General features: G+C 45.2%; 1 protein-coding gene and 2 long non-coding RNA genes across 3 annotated transcripts; 1 reads left to right on the forward strand and 2 right to left on the reverse strand.

Annotated features, from left to right (window-relative positions):
• Positions 1 to 8,586: 8,586 nt before the first annotated feature.
• Positions 8,587 to 11,194, reverse strand: LOC121592997. The gene is made up of 3 exons (XR_006004712.1): positions 10,903 to 11,194; positions 10,731 to 10,826; positions 8,587 to 8,697 (listed from the first exon to the last, which is right to left on the reverse strand). It is a non-coding gene; the product is annotated as an uncharacterized LOC121592997 (long non-coding RNA).
• Positions 11,195 to 12,338: 1,144 nt separating this feature from the next.
• LOC121591418 lies at positions 12,339 to 15,038 on the reverse strand. Its single transcript, XM_041911884.1, has 2 exons — positions 14,852 to 15,038; positions 12,339 to 13,564 (listed from the first exon to the last, which is right to left on the reverse strand). The coding sequence occupies exons 1-2, from the start codon at positions 15,036 to 15,038 to the stop codon at positions 12,339 to 12,341; spliced, it is 1,413 nt and encodes a 470-aa protein (XP_041767818.1).
• Positions 15,039 to 18,970: 3,932 nt separating this feature from the next.
• On the forward strand, positions 18,971 to 19,859 carry LOC121593621. Its single transcript, XR_006004808.1, has 3 exons — positions 18,971 to 19,126; positions 19,196 to 19,310; positions 19,395 to 19,859. It is a non-coding gene; the product is annotated as an uncharacterized LOC121593621 (long non-coding RNA).
• The last annotated feature ends 1,527 nt before the right edge of the window (positions 19,860 to 21,386 follow it).

A 21,386-nucleotide genomic window follows, 5' to 3' on the forward strand; every position in this document is an offset into this window, starting at 1 on the left:
ACACACACCACACACACACACACCACACACACACACACACACACACACCACACACACACACACACACACACACACACACACACACACACACACACACACACACACACACACACACACACAGACACATAAACCTACCCCTCCTCCTCTCTTGGTGTTTTTCGCAAGGTGATCCCGTAGCATCTCGTTATGCGAAGCGGCAAAAACATACACAGCCACGCGTTCTCCGACAAGGCTGATGTGTGCACGTTTTTGCGTGTACCTTTGCCGTCCCTCCTCTCCTTCCTCATCCGTTGACCGTTCGTTGTAAGCTGGTGGATGAGTTCAGCGCTGTCGAAGAAATGAAAGTTAAGAATAAGATTACTCACTCTTTTTTCGTATGCTTTGTGTGTTATCATAACTTACTGTTGGAAACTCGTGAGTGCCCAACAATCTACCAGGTCACAGCGCGAGAGAGGAATTGGAAAGATGAAGAAAGAGTGAAAGGGAAGTCAAGCGAGCGAGAGGAAAGAGAGGGAAAACGATAAGTTAGGCGATAAAAGGGCAGGATGCGCCTGCCCTCGCCTTTTTAGTTGAAAACGGATATCAACAGTAACAGTGGACTAATTTTTTGATTCACCATCACCACAATAAAAAAACCAGTGTTATCCAAAAAAATCCACACCGTTTTAACATTTCAAAAAATTAGTTTACCACTACTACCAGTGAGTGTCGTCAGTGCGGAAAAAGCCCTTATACGCGTATCATAAAATCGTTTCGCGGAACGGAAAAATACAGTAATTTGTGCGCGCGTGTGCTACAGTGGAACGATATAATGGCTCAACGTGAATCGCATCGTACGCCACGGACGGAGGAAACCCTTGCATCGAATCCGGAAATGCATCATGAAAGCGGCAACGTTTCCGGCGGGCTAAGGTACGATCCATCCACTCCGGTACCACCGCACGCTTTACCGTCAGAAGGATGTACCCCGAGAAGCGTCATCGCCGCATTGAACGCCTCAGGTGAGCCGAGGTATGATACACCTACCCCGGGACCATCGAACGCCGTACCTGCGGAAGGATGCACTCCGAGCAACGTCATCCCCGCACCGAACGCTGTGGTGCTTCGCGAAGGGGTGCAAAGAAAGGCGGTAAGTTCCCCAATCCACGAAACACATTACACTGCATACCAGGGCCGCGCTGATGCTCGCGAATCGCGACGACGACGGCTACAAGAACTTGAACGGGAGATAGCGATGCTGCGGAATGAAGAGGACGATAGTGGCGCGCAAACACTGCGAGATGCAGAAGACGAGAATGGCGCGGCGGCCATCGTGGAGCATCCTAATTACGGTGGCACTGGGGGGACGCATTACCCGGAGTTTGCGGAGTGGGTGAAAGGTTTCGAAGAATCCTTGCGTCGTACCTACCAAGCGGAAAACGCAACATCGCAAGGTCAAGCTCCAGGGGGGAACGACCTCGGTCATCGCGCCATTGCAGTCCCGGCACAACACACACAACCGAACACCGCAATTACATCGTCCTATGCTGCACTACCGTCGCACACGATGCATCAGAGCTACGAAACACAACCGACGCACTCGACGCAACAGAGATACGTAACTCAGCCGACTTACGCAACGCCGATAACGCACGCATCTCAGCCGATTCACGCGACACAAACGCTTTCTCACGCAACACATTCTCACCCGGCTTACACCATACAGACACAACCGATATACACTGCACATTCACGCCCGATTCACATGATACCGCCACAACACGAGTATGTCCAACCACTCTTCAACACCAGCGCGCTAAGTCAGAGCCAAATAGCGGCCCGTCAACCAGTGCCCCGCGACCGTACCGTGAATGTGCACCGCGAACCGTGTCAGCGAGCTCGAATGCCTCCTCTTCTGTTTCCACTGGTCAGCATCGCCTGTCCCGGGTATCACGTCGATGACACCGCACAGATCCTCCGCCAAATCGCCCACCCACCGACCAAACTCCACCAGCGTCACTTCCCCAAGATGCCTCCTCGTTCTTGCCCAGTCTATGCATAAGACCGGCGGTAGTTTCCTGACCAGCTCCTTAAGTAGCGCCACGTCGTACATGTATCCGCGTAACCCGGACGCCGTCATCGCTCCTACCAACCGCTTCACCGCATAACCGAATTCCACCACTGTGGACAACTTGTCAACCTTCGGTGGCGCCATCTTCCTGATCTTATCGGTCATGGATTCCACAATCAGATCCGGTCTACCGAAGCGTGCCTTTAGGGTCGCCATCGCCTCCTTCAACCCAGCCGGAAAGGACAAAAGATGGCCAACCGCCTCGAGCGCCGCTCCTCTCAACGCATACTGTAGACGACCGATATTCTCGTCATCAGTGTAGCCGCATGCAGCATTAGTGCGGTTGTATGTGGCTATGAATAGTGACCACGCTTCTGGTTCACCGGAGAATATCGGAAGGTCGCGCTACTCCACCTGGATGACCAGACACCAGCCAGACCCAACCAGCACGATCTTCCAAATGGTACAGGTAAGGTCGTTGATGATGGTGCTGCTACTTTATTAAAATACATACCCGTTACGCTGCATGGTCCCAGTGGGCGAGTAGATACGTTCGCTTTTTTAGATGACGGCTCTACATCCACGTTCATGGAGCATGAGCTACTTAAGGAGCTGGGAGTTAGCGGAACACCGCACTCGCTATGTCTACAATGGACAGGAGAAGTGAGGAGAGAAGAAAAAGAATCGGTAAGGCTATCAGTGCGCATATCGGGTCGCGGAAAGTCACATGCGATACACGAGCTAGTTGCAGTACACACGGTCAAAGAGCTTGCGCTTCCGGCACAATCTCTCAACGTAGCACAACTGACAGCCCAATATACTCATCTGAGAGACCTTCAATTCGAGCCCTACGCTCACGCCGTACCCCGCATCCTCATAGGCATCGATAATTGCCGCATAACACGAGCCCTAAAAAGCGTGGATGGAAGGTGTAATGAACCGGTCGCTTCGAAAACCCGGCTAGGCTGGGTTGTCTACGGGCCTTGCTCGGTTGCGAGGGTAAAGCCGAGCTTCACAGGCTGCTCGATTCAAAAATGTTCATGTAGTTTCGCGCCAGAAAAACTTCTAAATGCCGCTGTGAAGCAATATTTTAATCTGGAGTCGATCGGCATTGACAAATCAGTACGGCCGCTGCGGTCTAAGGATGACGAAAGGGCGTTGACCATACTTGAACGAGAGACGAAGTTCGACGGGCAGCGATACGAGACGGGACTTTTATGGCGGTACGACTGCGTAAATCTGCCTTGCAACAAAGCCATGGCGCTAAAGCGGTACGCTTGTCTGAAACAGAAGATGTTGAAAGATCCGATATTAGCTGATGCGGTAAAAGAAAAAATGAAACACCCGTGGAAAAAAGGTATCGCGCGAAGCAGCAGCATCTACAAACTTACGCCTATCCTGGACGACCAGGGGATACTGAGAGTGGGAGGCCGGTTGGTAGAAGGCACAGGCATCAACGAACACTCACGGAACCCGATCATCCTACCTCGGCAAGACTACCGAACTGACCTGATAATTCAAAACTATCACGAGCGCTACAAGCACGGCAACCACAACACCGTGTTAAGCGAATTGAGGGCGCGGTACCATATTCCGAAGCTACTGGGGGAGTATAGACGCGTTAGGAAAGGCTGTCAGAGGTGTAAAATCAACAACGCGAAGCCAGAACCACCACAAATGGGTAACTTACCGCCACAACGTGTCGCAATTGCTCAGCGTGCCTTTTCGTTCACAGGTATCGACTATTTCGGCCCGTTTTTAGTGGTCGTCGGTCGAAGAGAAGAGAAACGATGGGGTGTCCTAGCTACCTGCTTGACGTCGAGAGCTGTCCATCTCGAGGTAGCAGCTTCCCTCACCACGGCGTCGTGCATATTGGCGATTCGACGGTTCATCGCCAGACGCGGTATGCCTCTGGAAATGATCAGCGATAGAGGTACCAACTTCGTCGGAGCCTCGCGCGAGCTGAGAGAAGCGTTGGAGGAAGTTGATCACGACGCCCTAATGACGGAGTTTTGTGGACCTAAAATGAAGTGGACCTTCAACCCGTCTGGAGCACCTCATTTCGGCGGCTGCTGGGAGCGTTTGGTACGTTCCGTAAAGAAGGTGCTTAATCAGTGTATCTTCCCCAGACGACCTACGGATGAAATACTGCTGTCAACATTCACGGAAATAGAGCTCATCATAAATTCACGACCACTCACCTACGTGCCCCTGGACGACGAAATGACTCAGCCTCTAACACCGAACCACCTGCTTCTCGGAAGCTCCGATGGGAGCAAACCACCGACGGTTTATTGCGATAGTCCCGTTGCCATTAGATCGTCGTGGAGAATGGCACAGCATGCTGCGGATTTGTTTTGGACCAAATGGGTAGCAGAGTACTTACCTACACTTACCCGCCGGACCAAGTGGTTCGAGCCGGTGCGGCCAATCGAAGTAGGGGATTTAGTCGTAGTGGCAGACAACAATCTTCCCAGAAATTGTTGGCCCAAGGGACGAATTGTGGCAGTAAGCCCTGGTAGGGACGGACAAGTAAGGCAAGCCACCGTTGAAACGATCAATGGAACATACCTTAGGCCTGCGCACAAATTAGCAGTTTTAGACGTTTCACCTTAGAGTAAAACCGCGTGGTTACGGAACGCATTGAGGTGACAGTAAACAAACAACACACACACGCATACACAAAAAAAAACACCTGACAGATGATAGGAAGTTTAGCCACGGTTGATAGTGTCGTAGGTTACGGTCGCGGAAAGAGAAGTTGCATCATGGTTAAGCGGGTTGACGGTTTGTGTTAACGGACTACAAAGTTTAAGCGGGTTACACGTTCAGCGTTTACGGGCTATTGACTAAAACAACCATCTCAACCGTAGCAAACTGGGGGGACAATGTTGGAAACTCGTGAGTGCCCAACAATCTGCCAGGTCACAGCGCGAGGGAGGAATTGGAAAGATGAAGAAAGAGTGAAAGGGAAGTCAAGCGAGCGAGAGGAAAGAGAGGGAAAACGATAAGTTAGGCGATAAAAGGGCAGGATGCGCAAAAATCTTAAAATTAAAGATATTCGTGACAAATTGTATCGACGTTTTCATACTCTGATGAACTTTTACGAAAGATATGTAAAAACTTAATATCTTCTTCTTCTTCTTTCGCTCAACAACCGATGCCGGTCAAGGCCTGCTAACCCACTTGTGGGGTTGGCTTTCAGTGACTAATTGATTTCCCCCCATAGCAGGATAGTCAGTCCTACGTATGGCGGCACGGTCTATTTGGGGCTTGAACCCATGACGGGCATGTTGTTAAGTCGTACGAGTTGACGACTGTACCATGAGACCGGCTAAAAAAACTTAATATAGTGCAATTAAATTTAGTTCAATATCATTAGCAGAACATAATATTTTGATATTTGTTTGTAAATTCAGATCCTAGAAGCTGCTACTTTTTTGAACAATAAGTGTAGAAACACAAATTTTGTCTGACTCCAGAACAGCAACAGGGTAGATGACGTGCCCTGAGTGTGGAGATGTGTGTGTGTGTATGTGGTGAACGTTGCCGTGACAAGCGTGCTTTAGGATACAATGCGTGTAGGAGGGGGTAAAATCGCTTGGCTCATTGAAAATACAGGCAAAGCTGGCGCGAAGAAAACGCAACACTGCGGATTGTATGGAAAATGTTGCGCGTTCAATCCGATTGTCAGCCCGACAGACAAAGAGAACGAAATTTTCTGGCGAGGGGTAGGTAGAAACACGCGGTGGGGGCCCGGCCCAAGATCGGATCCGAAGTCCGTTGTTTTGGGCTCGAAATTAAAAATGGCGGATGGAGCGCTACCACGGAGAGAATGCGCTCTCTTGCTTGCCTTTAAAATACACGAGGCGCTCTTGCTGTAAAGAACGCTCGCTCGCGCTGTTTCATCATACCCATTCCTTCCCGTTTCTTTCGGCTTGCGCTGCGCTGAGCTGGTTGTAGCATCCATGCTATCGCGTACCCGCTTGACGCATGAATGCTAACAGCCGAGTAAAACACTGCACATGCGTCCCGTGCTTTACTGCACACGCAGTTCCGTGTTTTACCATGGTGGTCGCACCACCCAAGTAGGAAATAAACAAGGAAGACCTCCAAAGTAGGTCATAAATAAGGAAGAACAATTAGCATAAGAAACGCATTAGACCTCAAGCAAAACATTGTAAATTGTAAAAGCCCACCAGGAAGGCGACCCTCTTGACAAACATGCGTTTGTCAAAGCGCATGAAGTTGCGAAAGAGAAAGTTACGAGCGTAAACATCTGGTGAACAAATGTGCGCTAGCTTTCTTAAGATGGGAGTATAAATAAAGCTATCAGAACGGACAGTAGGTCAGTTCTGATCGGACATAGGATCGTACATCTTGTCCCTTCAACTCACTTATGAGCAGTATTGTCCCCCTACCCAAGGTAAGGCTCTACTATCTCCAACAAACGCATCGTGTATCAGCTGGCCGGTCAGCAAAACCCCAATCCAAAAGGTTACCCGTCCGGCAAAATGAGTGTATTTTTTGAGTGATTTGAGTGCCGTCCCCCGTTAGCAGTTACTCTTAGAGGAATGAGTTACACCCTCGCGCGAGCCCTCCCCCTCCCCACCCGTAACGCACGGTGCGCTCTGCAGTTCTCAAAGTGTTTGTGTTCTTTCGAGCCATGCTACCAACACATCCAAAGATATTTGTTTCTTTCGTTTCTCGTTTTCTTTCATGCATTGCCACGATCGCAAATACGCACTTATTCTAACAACAAACACAAACACGGTCATTTTTTATTTCATTAAACACTTTATTGAAACATAAATTACACTTTCACAACACATTTAGAATCCTTCATACTTACGAATGGCGTCGTACTGTAAAGTACCGGGTCGAGCCAGGCTGCGGGAAACTTGTCGACAATCTGTGTTGCCTCTGTTCAGCAAATTCTTACCTGTCGATCCACGCACTGCATTTGCGTCTGTGCTCATTGTTCGTTCACTTCACACTTCACCATAACACACCGGCGCACGAGACTTTGAACGAAATGCACACCAACGCACAAACACTGCGCGTGGGACTTAGAACAAAACGCGCACAACCATTTCCGGCAAAGCGTCGCGCTGTACTGGTGGTTTCGTACGCGTAGGAGGGGGGACATACGGAGCGATGGTTCGATGCTGTAGTGTAAGCGAGACAACACGATGTGACGAGCAGCTCCAAGTTGTTGACCTCGCTGAAAGAAGGCACACACACATTCACAGACGGCTCGTCAAAGCACGGTATTTGTATTGGTGTTAGTGAAGCGCGCGTGTAAAACAGAATGCGAACTGTCATCGCAGCGCGTTTCTCCTTCCTTCCTCAAGCTTCCTCATACCCCTCGGCCTGAATCACTCAAAATTTGGGCTCTCATTGTTTGCGTGGTAACGTATGCTAAGTGGCATAACGTCGTTCCCACGGTTTAGCATAACTGGAAGTTCGCTTTTTCACCTGACGCAGATTGATTTCAATTGTTACGCAAGGTCAAGTTCGATTAGTTTACCGCGCCAATCGCGAAGTGCTAACTCAGCGCTGCCACTAGGCCTATGACGCGAACCCGTACCGAACCATCAACAATAATTCCAAACACCACATGGTACCCCCTCCCACTTGATTCCAGCGAATTGCGCTGCGCTGGACTGACACTCCCTCCCACTTGTTTCTTTCGTAGCACGCTGTGCGCTTCCCTTCATTCGGACTTGGTGCACCCGAATCAAAACAAAAACTTGAACACATTAAACTTGGTTTATATTTTATCACTTTTATTGCAAATAAAGGGGCATTTTCGCACATAGCTTCACACAATCTTGCCACAAAATCATACACATTATTTATATTTAAAAAATCGTCTTATTTAAAATAGCCGTCTAACTGCATGAATACCGTTGTTGCTGTTCAATGCAGTAAAAAAATATTGAAATAAAGCAGCGCAAATCACACATTTAAGATAAATGGTGAAAGAAAAGCGCAGCTTCATTTCAATGTGCACAACACTTCAACACTTAGCGAATCTTCGATCGCCCGGGACTTAGGCTAACACGCGCGCGGCCTTTCACGGCGAACGCTTGAGCTGAACTGACGATTTCGTGTGGTGGCAAGAAAGGGAGCGCACAGAGGAACACTCGCTGCACTAGTGCGAGCGAGATACCGATAGCCGCATGCCGCTGCGAGAAAACCAAACTGAGCGCGCAGGCTGAAAGTGAACGCACATATTATCACATGTTTACACATGTTGTGTGAGCGCAAAAACTGTGTAGAAACCAAAACACGCTCGCGCCTCCGCGTAATTCCGCGTATTTCCAACCGTCTCCCCATGCTTCTACATGCCCCTCGCCTGAAAGTCGCACACTTTTTCATTCTTATTGCTAGTAGGGGCTGCTTCACACTCTTTATTCTCTTCTTTTTGCAATTTCCACAAGAGGATTCACACATGTGTTCTCACATACTTACATACACACACACGGTGGTTGGAAGCCTGGCGCGACTGTTTCCAATTCTGTCTTTTCTTCTTCCCTCTTCACACCGCGCTGGCGCCCGTGGTGGTGCGCGTGTTCAGCCTGCTTGGTTCAGGAAAGATGTCATCAGATTTGGCGCGCCTCAACCGCGGTGTTGTATGAAGGCTGTTGATGAAAATACACAATTAATAGACACACTTTGTTAAAACTAGTTAATTTGGCCCGGTTGCACGTTTAAGCAACAGAACCTAAGACGTGTATACTAACTGGAGGGCACATTTAAATGTTTTCATTCAAACATGTAGGTAAGCATTCCTGCTCTCTCTTGATGTCTATTTACTGATATTTTTTATGATCGTGTTGCTATCTTGGTACAGGCTTCCATCCTATTGTGATCCCGGTTCATAGTCCTTCCATATTTTTGTCTTATTTACAAATGTTAGTTGTTCCATTACATTAGCAATCGTGGTCCACTTTCTTTTCCACTATGTTTGACTATCGGCTGGACTCGTGGTACAGTTGCCAACTCGAACGACTTAATTACATGTCAATCATGGGTTCAACTTCCAGTATGACTGACTAAAATCCGGCTATGGTTTATCAAAAAGTCACTAAAAACCAAGCCCCGGTGTGGCGCAGGCAGGCCTTGGCCGACAACGGTTGTTGTGGCAAAGAAGAAGATGTTTGACTATTCCGCTATCATTGACCATTTTCACAACCATATAGGACATACGAAAATTTAATTTAGTCATTCTGAACTTATGGAATAGCTACTATTAAATGTCATGACATGTTCATATGACATATGGGTCCGAGTCTTCCATCCACAGGGCTCACTGTCACGGCTTATTATTGACCCGTGCCCCATCTTCTGCAAGACTATTTGTGTACCAAGCAGCCATGGATATTCAGGAGTGCTAAATGCTAATAAAAACAACTAAACTAACTTCATTTAACTTTGTAGCTTCATCATGTGCTCATATAAAAAAGAACCCCTGACCCAGGAATGTCCTTATTCCGTGTATATTATTATCCCATTACTTTTCCCAATAGGAGTTGCTGTTCATTTCAGTTTTACAGTGCATTTCAGTTGTAATTCCTCTGCTGAACCATACAATTGTTTTTCCCGCAAGATATACTTTCAATGGATGAATAAATTGTAGCAACCTTGATCCCATAATAATTGGGAATTATTATAGCTAGGTTAGGTTCTTCTGGTAACGACACAGCCGAACGACTAAACTCCGTGAACCCGCTACAAAATATTAAAATTCAATTATTCAATTTTTTTTCCAAATGTTTAACACAACTCGTACTTAGCCTTATCCAACAATCTGCGTATGGAGACCCGATCCATGGGAAATATAAACCCGTTATATGCATGTTTTAAAGTTGTTCACTTAGTCCTAGTTATGCAGCTCCGATGGTTTCACTATTTTGCATGGTACCCAGCATTTTTGGGTTAATGTACAATGAAAAATTGAAATTGTTAAACGTTCATAGCGTACGATTTTGCAATCCTTTCAAGCAAGCATTTGACTGCACGTGGATGATGGTTTGAAGCAAGTACATGATAGTTCGAAGCAAGTCTTTTTATTGAAACGTTTTGAACTACACAATAAAACACTACTACGCATGATAAAATGCATGGAGCGTGGTAGAATCTCTACCACATAATTATTTAGAATCACTGGGAATAATTTGATTATTATTGATACACTTTCAACACGTGTGTAGAAGAAAACATTAATGTCTTTTAATTTGAATGCCTCAATGATTCAATCACGCTACCATTGCTTGTTGTCTCGGAGAATGGAAACACCGCAAAGAAATAAAAATCATCCAAGCACCCATAGTTGGTTAGCAAAACCGTTCTATAGTGAGTAACTTTTTCGTTCAGGAAGATCCTATAGTGAGCAAGCGTCACCTATGAGCGTGACGTGAGCGTAACGTGAGCGTCACCTCTTACTTCGTTTTGTATAGGGAGAAGATTCTTCTTCTTCTTCTTTGGCTCAACAACCGTTATCGGTCAAGGCCTGCCTTTACCTCTTCTGGGTTTTGGCTTTCAGTGATTAATTGATTTCCCCCCATAGCAGGATAGTCAATCCTACGTATGGCGGCACGGTCTATTTGGGGCTTGAACCCATGACTGAAAAATGAAAAAGATTACACTTGATTTAAAGATGTGATTAAATTACCTTTGTGCTTGAGGATCAATTGAACCTTGAACGCCTGTGCACACAGTGTCGCATTTTAAAGAGATTTGGAGAACAGCTAGCGGTAGCAGCACACATCTGAAACTTGTAAAATGCAATGTTTTATTTAGAATAAATGTCACATAGCACTAGACACTTAGAAAAGGACACTTACCGATACAATTAAATGATAAAAATTCGTCCTCCGATGAAGCAAAAAGAACACCGCGGATGGTGCAGTACGGGAAAGTGTTTTACGCAGGAAAAATAGTTCACGCAGCACACAAACACACACTCTCCTGTCCACGGTTCAGAGCACACTGAAGTCACTCTTTGGCTTGGATGGAAAAGAGCAAACACCCAGATGAGTGCGATGGAAGAAAATGACTTGTGTTCAACAGGGATGGGTAGAATCAAACACACGAAGTGTGCAGGAGAATTCTCTTCGTGTGGCAAGAGAGAATTGACTAGCACCCTGATGAGCGAGAACGCTACAAACGTTGTAGAATGTAGAAATGAGATAGGAATAGTGAGCGGCAGTTTTTGGACATGAGGGGGTTGAAACTGGGAGAAAAAAGCTTCGGTTGCTACTTGGGTCTGCGCCTTTACGTTCCGGCTACTCCGTCGGGTAAACCCGACCTTTACCGAGCCAACCCGAATAGATGTGTTCGTCTTCAGAAAGGACCGTAATGACAGAAATAGTAGGAAAACCAAAGGTGGTGGGGTTCTCATAGCTGTCGCCTCACATTTGCGAGTACTCTTATGTTCTACAACAGACACTGTCGAGCAACTTTGGTTACAGATTTACAGTATGAAGAAAACGTATGTTATCGGCGCAATGTATGTTCCTCCTGACATGGCAAATAACACGTCGGTTATTCATACAACTATTGACGACGTAGCATGTAAAGCTAATGAAATGTGTTTGTTATTCGGGGACTTCAATTTGTCAAACCTGAATTGGATACCCGATGCAACAAATCCACTTATGCTCCAAGTTGACTACGAAAGCTCGAGGATCACGGACAACTGTCGCCTTCTTCTTGATTGTATGTGTTGCTTTAGAATTCACTAACCAAGCTTTAGAATTCACTAAACAATTAATTTTATTCCGGGTTTTTGTAACGGCGATTTCACAAGCGAACAATGGTTTTCGGGTGTAGGCGCGGTTTAAAAATAGCCCGGTCTCTCAGCTGATCGTTTGCGTACTGCTCTTTGAATGCGTACCGAGATAGCATGTGGTGACCCCTGTTCTCGACCGTGACCTAATTTCTCGTATTCTCTCTCTCTTTCTCTCTCTCTCTCTCTATCGGACGTAACTTCATTTCCCTCTCGCCTTGTTTCTATCTACCCCTGTTTATCTTCTGTTGTCGGTGTTATCCTCCTGTCTAACGCCACCTGGTGCTCGGTTCGATAACCAGCCCGGATTATCGCGAATAGTCAAGTGACAACCGATCTTTATAAACAAATATTTTATGTGCTGACAAACCGCATGGCAAACGTGCCAACACTCCACCCCGTCAATCCTTTACGCTTTCAAGGATTTACTAAATAAATAGCGCGTTTGCTCTGTGACGATAAAGATAAAGTGTTTGAAGGGTGGTAACTTTCCTATACTGTATCGCAATAGCACTCAACATCAAGAACAGCGATTTTAACTACTGGTCTTTTTAGTGACTTGCCGTTTGCCGTCCGCACTACCACCTGCCTTATTCTGCCGTCTTTACCGGCTATCGTCTCCTCAACCTTCGCCCTCAACCAATTCTTCCGCGGACCCTCAGCGATGAATACAAGATCGCCAACATTCAACCGACGCGTATCTTCTCGCCATTTGGACCTTGTGTTCAGGGCTGGCAAATACTCCTTCAACCAACGGTCCCACATCGCATCGGCTAAAGCTGTAGATCGTTTGTAGCTGCTTCTTAGTGTTTCTGCTAAATCTACGTTGGGACGCAGCTGCTCCTTGGTTCCGCACGAACTCCCTAACAGAAAGTGGTTTGGTGTAAGCGCTTCTGCATTTGACGAGCTTTGCGGCATATAGGTAAGCGGTCGGGAGTTGATCAGACTTTCTGAATCGGCTAATGCGGTTAGAAGTATCTCGTCGTTCAGTTTCCTACCGTCATCCAGTGCTAGCATAGCTTCCTTAACACTTCGCACCATCCGTTCCCATGCGCCTCCCATATGGGGTGCCGAAGGGGGATTAAATGTCCATCTCGTCTGAACACCGGTGAATGTTTCGGCACAAGAGTAGTTGATGTCCGCCAGTTGTTTCGTGATTTCATTATTGGCTCCCACGAAATTGGTCCCGTTGTCGGAAAATATCTCGCTGGGAGCTCCGCGTCTGCTAACGAAACGTCTTATCGCCATAATGCAGGCTTCAGTAGAAAGGCTGTGCGCTACTTCTAAATGCACCGCTCTCGTCACTAAACAGGTGAATACTGCAATGTAACGCTTTTCCTTGCGCCTCGAATTAACCACCTCGATCGGCCCTAAATAATCTACTCCCACTTTACAAAACGGACGTACATATGGAGTAAGCCTTGCTTCTGGCAACGGTGCCATTCGTGGCTGTGATGGTTGCGTCTTCTTGATTTTGCATCGTTGACAGTTTTTGGCGATTCTGGCCACGCTGGATCGCAGGTGTTTTATGTAGAATCGTTGCCGTACTTCGTTTACCATAGTCTCGTTGTTAGCGTGACCAAAGCGTTGATGATACTCCCTCAAAATAAGTGTTGTAACGTAGTGTGTTTTCGGTAGGATGATGGGGTATCTTGTATCGAAGGGAATGTGATGAGCTTTGGCTGTGCGCCCATCGATTCGCAGGATCCCAAACTCATCTAAAAAGGGGTTTAAGCCATAAAGCGTGCTATTGCGTGGTACTTGAGGTGCAGTTTCGTTTTGAGTGGTATGTGGGGCGTGAGTCGAGTTGGACTTAGCTAACACCTGAACTTCTTTCTCAAAAGCATCCATCTGTGCGTTTTGCAGCAGAAATCGTTCGGCTTTCTTGTATTCTTCGCTGGTTAGGTTATGTTCTGCTGCTATTTTTTGTTTGATACTGCCGATTTGCCTTTTGGTGGCTTTAAGGGATTGTATTGGCAGACCTTTTGCTTTACGCCGACAATTGGAAACGAAACGCCAAAGATTTGCGACAGTTCGTACTAAAACTTTCCAACTGGAAATTCTGAATGCATCTACTACTAGCTCTCTATGGAGTGACGCTGGGCTTGAGTGCACTGAGATGTAGCATGTTTTTCGTTCCTGGTTTGTAGCTTCAATCGGTTTTTGCTCAGGCCAGTTGTTCTCATTCAGATACAGAAACGCAGGTCCGTTAAGCCATCTGCCTTGTGAATCTATCATAGTATCCCTCCCCCACTTTGTTAAACAATCGGCAGGGTTTTCTTTAGTAGGGACGTGTCTCCATTCCTTTGAGTCTGATAGTGACAATATTTCGCCTACTCGACATGCTACAAACTGCTTTAGTTCATGGGTAGGTGTTCTGATCCACGAAAGCACTACTTCAGAATCTGTGTGGAAGTACGTGGCTTTAATTTCCAGGTCGTGGCTGTCGCATACCATGCGTTTTAGTCTTGCGCCCAGTAGCGCTGCCTGTAATTCTAGCTTGGGGATCGTCAGGTGTTGTAAGGGGGCTACTTTACTTCGTGCCATAACTAGCGCACAACGTATACCGCTAGGAGTCTCTCTTCTGAAGTAGGCCGCACAGCCGTACTCCAACTCACTAGCGTCGGTAAAAATGTGCAATTGTAGGGGAGCATGGGTGTTTGACGTGTTCACTCCAAAGTAGCATCGCGGGATTCTTAGGGAATGGATACTGGGAAGGAGTGCCGTCCATCGTTTAAACTTGTTATACTGTGTTTCATTTAGTTCATCATCCCATTTTAGGTTATCACGCCAGAGATCTTGCATCATCATTCTGCCATGGATGAGCACTGGCGCCACAAGTCCCAATGGGTCAAACAGACTCATGATGATTCGCAGAACTATGCGCTTAGTAGGCTTCTTGGTGCCATCAATGTATGGTTTCAGCTCTTCATGCCAGTTTGCAGAAAATTTGAATGAGTCTGATACGGGGTCCCATATTAATCCAAGCACGCGTGGGTGCTTACCCTCTTGACCGAAGTTTATAAACAGATCACGATCGCTCGTTGATTCCTCCAGACCTTCGAGGACAGCATTGTTGTTGCTCACCCAGTTTCTCATATTGAATCCAGCCTGCGCATGAATGTGCCGTACTTGTTTTGCCCTATTAATTGCCTCTTCCAACGTGTCGCCACTATCGAAGTAGTCGTCCATGTATGTGCTTTGTTCAATAGCGGCTTTTTTAAAATTTGTTGCTTTAGAATTCACTAACCAAGCTTTAGAATTCACTAAACAATTAATTTTATTCCGGGTTTTTGTAACGGCGATTTCACAAGCGAACAATGGTTTTCGGGTGTAGGCGCGGTTTAAAAATAGTCCGGTCTCTCAGCTGATCGTTTGCGTACTGCTCTTTGAATGCGTACCGAGATAGCATGACCCTTGGTGACCCCTGTTCTCGACCGTGACCTAATTTCTCGTATTCTCTCTCTCTTTCTCTCTCTCTCTCTATCGGACGTAACTTCATTTCCCTCTCGCCTTGTTTCTATCTACCCCTGTTTATCTTCTGTTGTCGGTGTTATCCTCCTGTCTAACGCCACCTGGTGCTCGGTTCGATAACCAGCCCGGATTATCGCGAATGGTCAAGTGACAACCGATCTTTATAAACAAATATTTTATGTGCTGACAAACCGCATGGCAAACGTGCCAACAGTATGAATAGCAACGGACTGTACCAGATTAACAAAATTCATAATGCGTCGATTAGCTACTTCGATTTGATCTTTGTATGCGACGATATCCTGCAACAATGCTCTCCACCGACAATAACACCCATCCCTATAATTGCTATTGATTGCTATCATCCGCCTATAGAGCTGTGCCTGCCGAACGGCTTAGCCAAAGCAGAACATCATACAACATCACATCAAGAATCAGGCATGCTCGACTACAGTCGCACTAACTTTTCGATTCTAAATGATCTACAGCAATCTTCTGACTGGTCATTCTTTGATGGAAACCCGGACGTAAACCATGCACTCGATATGTTCAATCGGAAATTTACGGAACATTTATCTGCCTGTTCCCCTATAAAACGTCCACGACAGGGTCCACCGTGGGGTAATGCTCAATTACGCCGCTTAAAACGAAACAAATCTTCCTGCTATCGGTTTTATCAAAACAGTGGAACACAAGAATCGAGATTGTGGTTCATCGCTGCACACAATGTATATCGAAGCTATAATAGACCACTTCACTCTCGTTTTTTGATCCGTATACAGTTCAGCTTAAGAAGAAAACCGAAAAAATTTTGGAGGTATGTCGACACAAAACGGAAAAACAGCTCCCTGCCAGCTATAGTTTCCTTTAATGGAACAACTTCGTGTACCAAAGAGGAAACCTGCAATTTATTTGCCGATCGTTTCATGAGTTCGTTTGCCACTGAAGCTCCTGGCTTCTCATTGGATGCTGCTCTCAACTGCTCGTCGGATGTGCCCTCCGACGCTGTCGATGTTAATGTGCGTGACATAAACATCTCCAGAAATTCTGTGCTAAAGGCGCTCAAGCAGGTCAAACCATCCTACAACCCTGGACCTGATGGTATTCCAACCGCAGTTCTTGCCAAATGCAGCGAAGTTTTGGCCGGACCTCTGGCTCGTATCTTCACACTCTCGCTCAATCAGCGTATGTTTCCAGCAGCATGGAAATCGTCCTACATGTTTCCTGTGCATAAAAAGGGTGATAAGAGCTTAGTGGAAAACTACCGTGGCATTACTACTTTGCCTGCAAGTGCTAAGGTTTTTGAAGTCGTCGTCCAGAACTCGCTCTTGAACTGTTGCCGCTCGCTGATATCAACACGCCAACACGGGTTCTTCCCTCGCCGCAGTGTGACCACCAATTTGGTGGAGTTTGTATCTCACTGCCATGCTGCATTCGCTTCGGGAGCCCAGATGGATGTCATCTATACCGACCTTAAGGCTGCCTTTGATCGGGTGAATCATCGCTTGTTGTTGGCAAAGCTTGCTCGTCTTGGATTCTCTACCCCTTTAGTGGAGTGGTTCGAATCTTACCTCACCAATCGTCGATATCGAGTCAAAGTTGATTGTCTGACATCTAGGGAATTCGTGAGTTGTTCAGGCGTGCCACAGGGTAGTAACCTTGGACCCTTGCTGTTTTCTCTATTTTTCAATGACGTTACTACTGCAGTAAGGGAATCTGAATGTTTATTGTATGCGGACGATCTTAGACTTTTTTTTCCTGTGAGGTGTTTTGGTGATTGTCTTGTCCTGCAAGCATCGATCGACTCTTTTTCCGACTGGTGTCTGAACAACGACCTACAAATTTCTGTTGATAAATGTTTGTCCATGTCGTTTCACCGTTCTAATTGTCCAATAGTGTAACTACTGCATCTCCGGTACACAATTACAACGACACAGTGCAGTAAAAGACTTAGGAGTTACTCTTGACCGTAAACTTGACTTTCATGTGCATCATAACGAAATTATTGATAGAGCGAAAAGAATGCTAGGATTTATACGCAGGCAGTCGAGAGAATTCTCCGACCCACATTGTCTTGTCGCACTCTACAAATCACTAGTCAGATCCATCTTAGAATACTCCTCAGTAGTTTGGTGCCCATCGTCGTCGTTATGGTCGAATAAGATTGAGTCAGTGCAGAAAAAATTCACCCGTTTGGTCTTACGGTTCACACCCTGGCGTAACGTAGCAGCGAGACCTAGTTATCATGCCCGGTGTTTAATTTTTGGACTCGAATCTCTCGCTACTCGTCGCGAAACGGCGCAAATATTGTTCATGAAGAAAATCATCCTACGAGAGATAGATTCACCGGACCTTTTAGCTAGAGTTAATTTCAACGTACCTGCTCGTATTTCAAGAAACTTTAGGCTACTAAGAGTTGACCAAACTAGACGTGCATATAGCGATAATGAACCTTTGACTGCGATGGCTTTCCGATTTAATGCGCACTATGACTCTTTCGACTTGAATTCCCTAGGTTAACCTGTTTTTCTTGTTGTGATACTCTTTGTTATTTATTGTGTGCTGATGTTACATTGTACTGTGATGCTTTATGGTATTATAAGTTTCGTTTATAAGATCAGTGATAAGGCCATTTATGGCCAATCACTTAACATTTACAATTAAACATGTGTGCGTATCAGGTAGCAGCATTTGTACTGCTTACCTGCCGTATGCCGCTATGATACCGAGCGAGACGCATAGACAACGCATCAAAAGGACATGTGTAGCCGTGAGGAAATTTTTCTGTGTCTCTTTTGCCTTGTCCTTACCTTCCTGATCCTGAAGCATGCATACCTTTCGGGTACGTTCGGGTTATAAGCTCCCCAACCAGCAAAACCGAAGCTGGGGGCCTTTCCGTTTTAAGCTCGTAGGCTGAAATTTCAGCCTGTCAGCTTTTTGCATTGTATATCAGTTTTCGAGCAGCTATCTAAGTGGGTATAATATACAGGTGGACTTATCCCAAGGTGTATGAATTTAGAAGACTGATTTTTATCGCTTCTGTTTCTGAATGAAGATTTTAAGAGTGTTTTGTGTATTCGTTATGCCTTCAGAATGCTTGTTTGAACAAAAGTTTTCACCCATCCTGTCAAAAAGTGTTATTCAAATTTGGTTATAAAACATGCTATGAGACCACCTGGACTACATGTACTTTGATTCTGGATTCCATCACCAGATCTCTTTAATGCACCTTGGGATAAATGTAAACAAACCCGTGTTTTTGAGCAGGTACTCGAATCTAATTCTAGCTTTGAGGCTAGAATAATCTAGACTGAAAATTGCAGGCTAGTTTTTTGTGTGGTTTTGTATGGAGTGTTTACATGATTTCAGCCTCCAACTGTCAAACTCCATACAAAAAACTAACTAGAATCGTGAAGGCCCCCGCTGTTGGAAAACTTTCCTGTGTGCCAAAGCGAAAGAGCATGTCTTCTTTCTCCAGATGTTGGACTGCACAACGCCGATCGTGTGGCCTATGAACGAAAAACAGGAGAAGGGGAAACCGATATCCTTCGAGCGACACACACGCATGCATCTGCATGCGTATTCCGCTAAACCGAGACTACCCATCTCTCTCGATCTCCCATGATTTTTTTGCTATCGCGCTCATCCGGGTGTTAGGCATCCTCAGTCTGTCCAGAACTTTCACTGTGGAAGGATGTGTTGGAGTGATGTGTGATTTCTTGTGCCCCGTACTTTGCTCGTTTACGTTTTGTACCGTGTTCCTTCTTCTTCAGTTATGGAATGATTTATCCTTGTAAATTTCTAAGGTAAGTTGTGCTCGTGTGTGCTTCAATCAAATGTATTGAATGTACAACTAACGCTTGTCGTCTGAAAAGTTAAAGGTGCACGCGCATGATAATCGACGGTTACCTGTTGTCCTTGCCAACATCCTGCAAAACGATCGATGGAAGGAAACCGTTTTAAACCGGTGTCCGGTTTTAAAATATCAAGGTAAGCGTTTCTATCCTATGTGTTGTTTAGCTGTTTTTTTTAATAAAACACATGGATTAATTATTGGTTAATTTTTATCAATAGATTTCAACACAGCTCTTTCATAGAAGAGCGCACTTCAAGGACGCCAAGGATACGGCTAAACATGCGTAGCACCAGTCCGTGACGTCATTTCCAGACAGGCGCCGGCTGAACACGCGCAGCACCAGTCGAGGATGTCCTAGCGAGAAGGGCAGAAGGAGGAACGAGAGGACCGGGTAACGGAACCGCTACAATTGTAGGGGGTGAAGCATCCAGCCATGTACAGAGTGTGAGTGTGCCAAAACGCATGTGGAAAGAGGAGGTCCAATAAATAGCATGCGAAAGTGTGCATAAAGCAAAAAGAAAAAGCGTCACTACTACAACCAGAAATCCGAAAATATAAGGGGAGGGATAAATACAAATGTATGCGTGAGCAGGACCAGCAATCCAAGCATTTGAATGTGTGCGTCGGTTTGTGCCGTGCTGAAAGTTTTTACTTTAGCTGCTGCTAGTGTAAAAACTTAAGGAAAGCTTAAAGTAAAATTTTTTTACACGGGGCGCCTTCGGAAATTGTTGGCTGGGTCTGTCCCTCTCATGTTAATGGTGAAGATAGAATCGTATGTCATCGGCTCTGCATTCGGGCGTGGGCAGGCCCGTGGACGCTGTCTGTTCGCACACATTCGGTTCTCAGGTCATCAACAAGTGCGTTTACTGTTACGCGACTGCGGCGGGGTTTTACTGTTCAACGAATTTTTAGTTTCAAAGCTGTTTTCGTATAAATAGCAAAGATTACTGCTATAATATTGATTTCTTGCGTGATTTGATCGTAAAAAATGTATAAATTTGATTGATGAAACTATTGACTAAAGTACTGCATCACACCTGCCGTCAACCCACACCCGGAAGAGTGTGCTTGATTTGAAGTTATTTTTTCCATTCAGTTAAATAAGCGAATTTTGGCCTTTTTTGGTAAATTACCTACGGAAAACTCATTGCCGTTGCTTATTTTAGTGAAAACAGTACGACATGTGAAAAAATCCTCTAAAAATCGAAAATGATCTGTTTTTATTGATTTTATAACTATAACCACTATAGGAACATGCCTGTTTTGTGTACCTAAAATGGCACTATGGTAAAAAATGCATAAATATCGACAAAAGGCAAATAATTTTAGTTAAACAATAACATTTCATAACAGTTATATTGAAAAACTAGTCATTGCGTGGTTATATGGTCATTTAGAACGTTAACAGAAATATGAGTTTCGTTATGACATCCTAAGGATTTTGGAAAAAAGTTGACACATTTCACAAAGTAATGGATTTTTCGGTCACTATGTAACGGGATGGCTCCATTTTACTTTTAAACCTTTTTTAAAAGTATTAAGCCTCACATTCGCATTTCACACTAACAAAAATAACATAATTACTTTTAATTTGCCGCATGGACCGCATTTTAGTGCAATACCACCACCAGTTGCAACCACAACGATTACCCTAATGGTTTTAAAAATTAAAAAAAAAAATATTTTGAGCAATACGGTAATGCCCTTCCTCCTGAAAAAAAAGTGTAATAGCATTCTTCACAATTCATAAATTCACTATTTTTATCTAACTTTTATGTGTTTTCCGCAAATCGCGAAAAACAGACTGTTAATATAGTTGTGGTAGGCGCTGTATGTAGGGGAAGGTGGACGAACGGTAAAGACGAACACTGCGGGTAAGATGGACACTTCTCATAAATGCATGTAAAATGTAATTTTCGTATAATTCAACTATACAGAATCCAAATTGGAGGTAAAACGACACATTTGAGAATATTGTCGGCATAATATATGTAAAATTAGTTAAATTCACAAACAAAACAAATTTTCAATCGTGCGCACCCTTGTGGATCTAATTTTACTATTACGGATCTTAAGCTCTGTAACTTGAATTCTTTATATTTTCGGAAGTTTTATTACATGAATAAGAGATAACTAAGCAAAATAGCAGTTGGCAAAAGAACGAGGATGAAAGCAATACAAAATATTGTTTTTTTTGGTGGTTTATGAAT

This window comes from Anopheles merus, chromosome 2L (assembly GCF_017562075.2).
Source record: "Anopheles merus strain MAF chromosome 2L, AmerM5.1, whole genome shotgun sequence".
Classification (NCBI taxonomy): Eukaryota; Metazoa; Arthropoda; class Insecta; order Diptera; family Culicidae; genus Anopheles; species Anopheles merus.

Coding starts and splice junctions, on each gene's coding strand:
- LOC121591418 (XM_041911884.1), bottom strand. CDS start 15,038: ATGGACGACTACTTCGATAGTGGCGACACGTTGGAAGAGGCAATTAAT. Junction 13,565..14,851: donor TATAAACTTCGGTCAAGAGG/GTAAGCACCCAC, acceptor ACCCCTTTTTAG/ATGAGTTTGGGATCCTGCGA.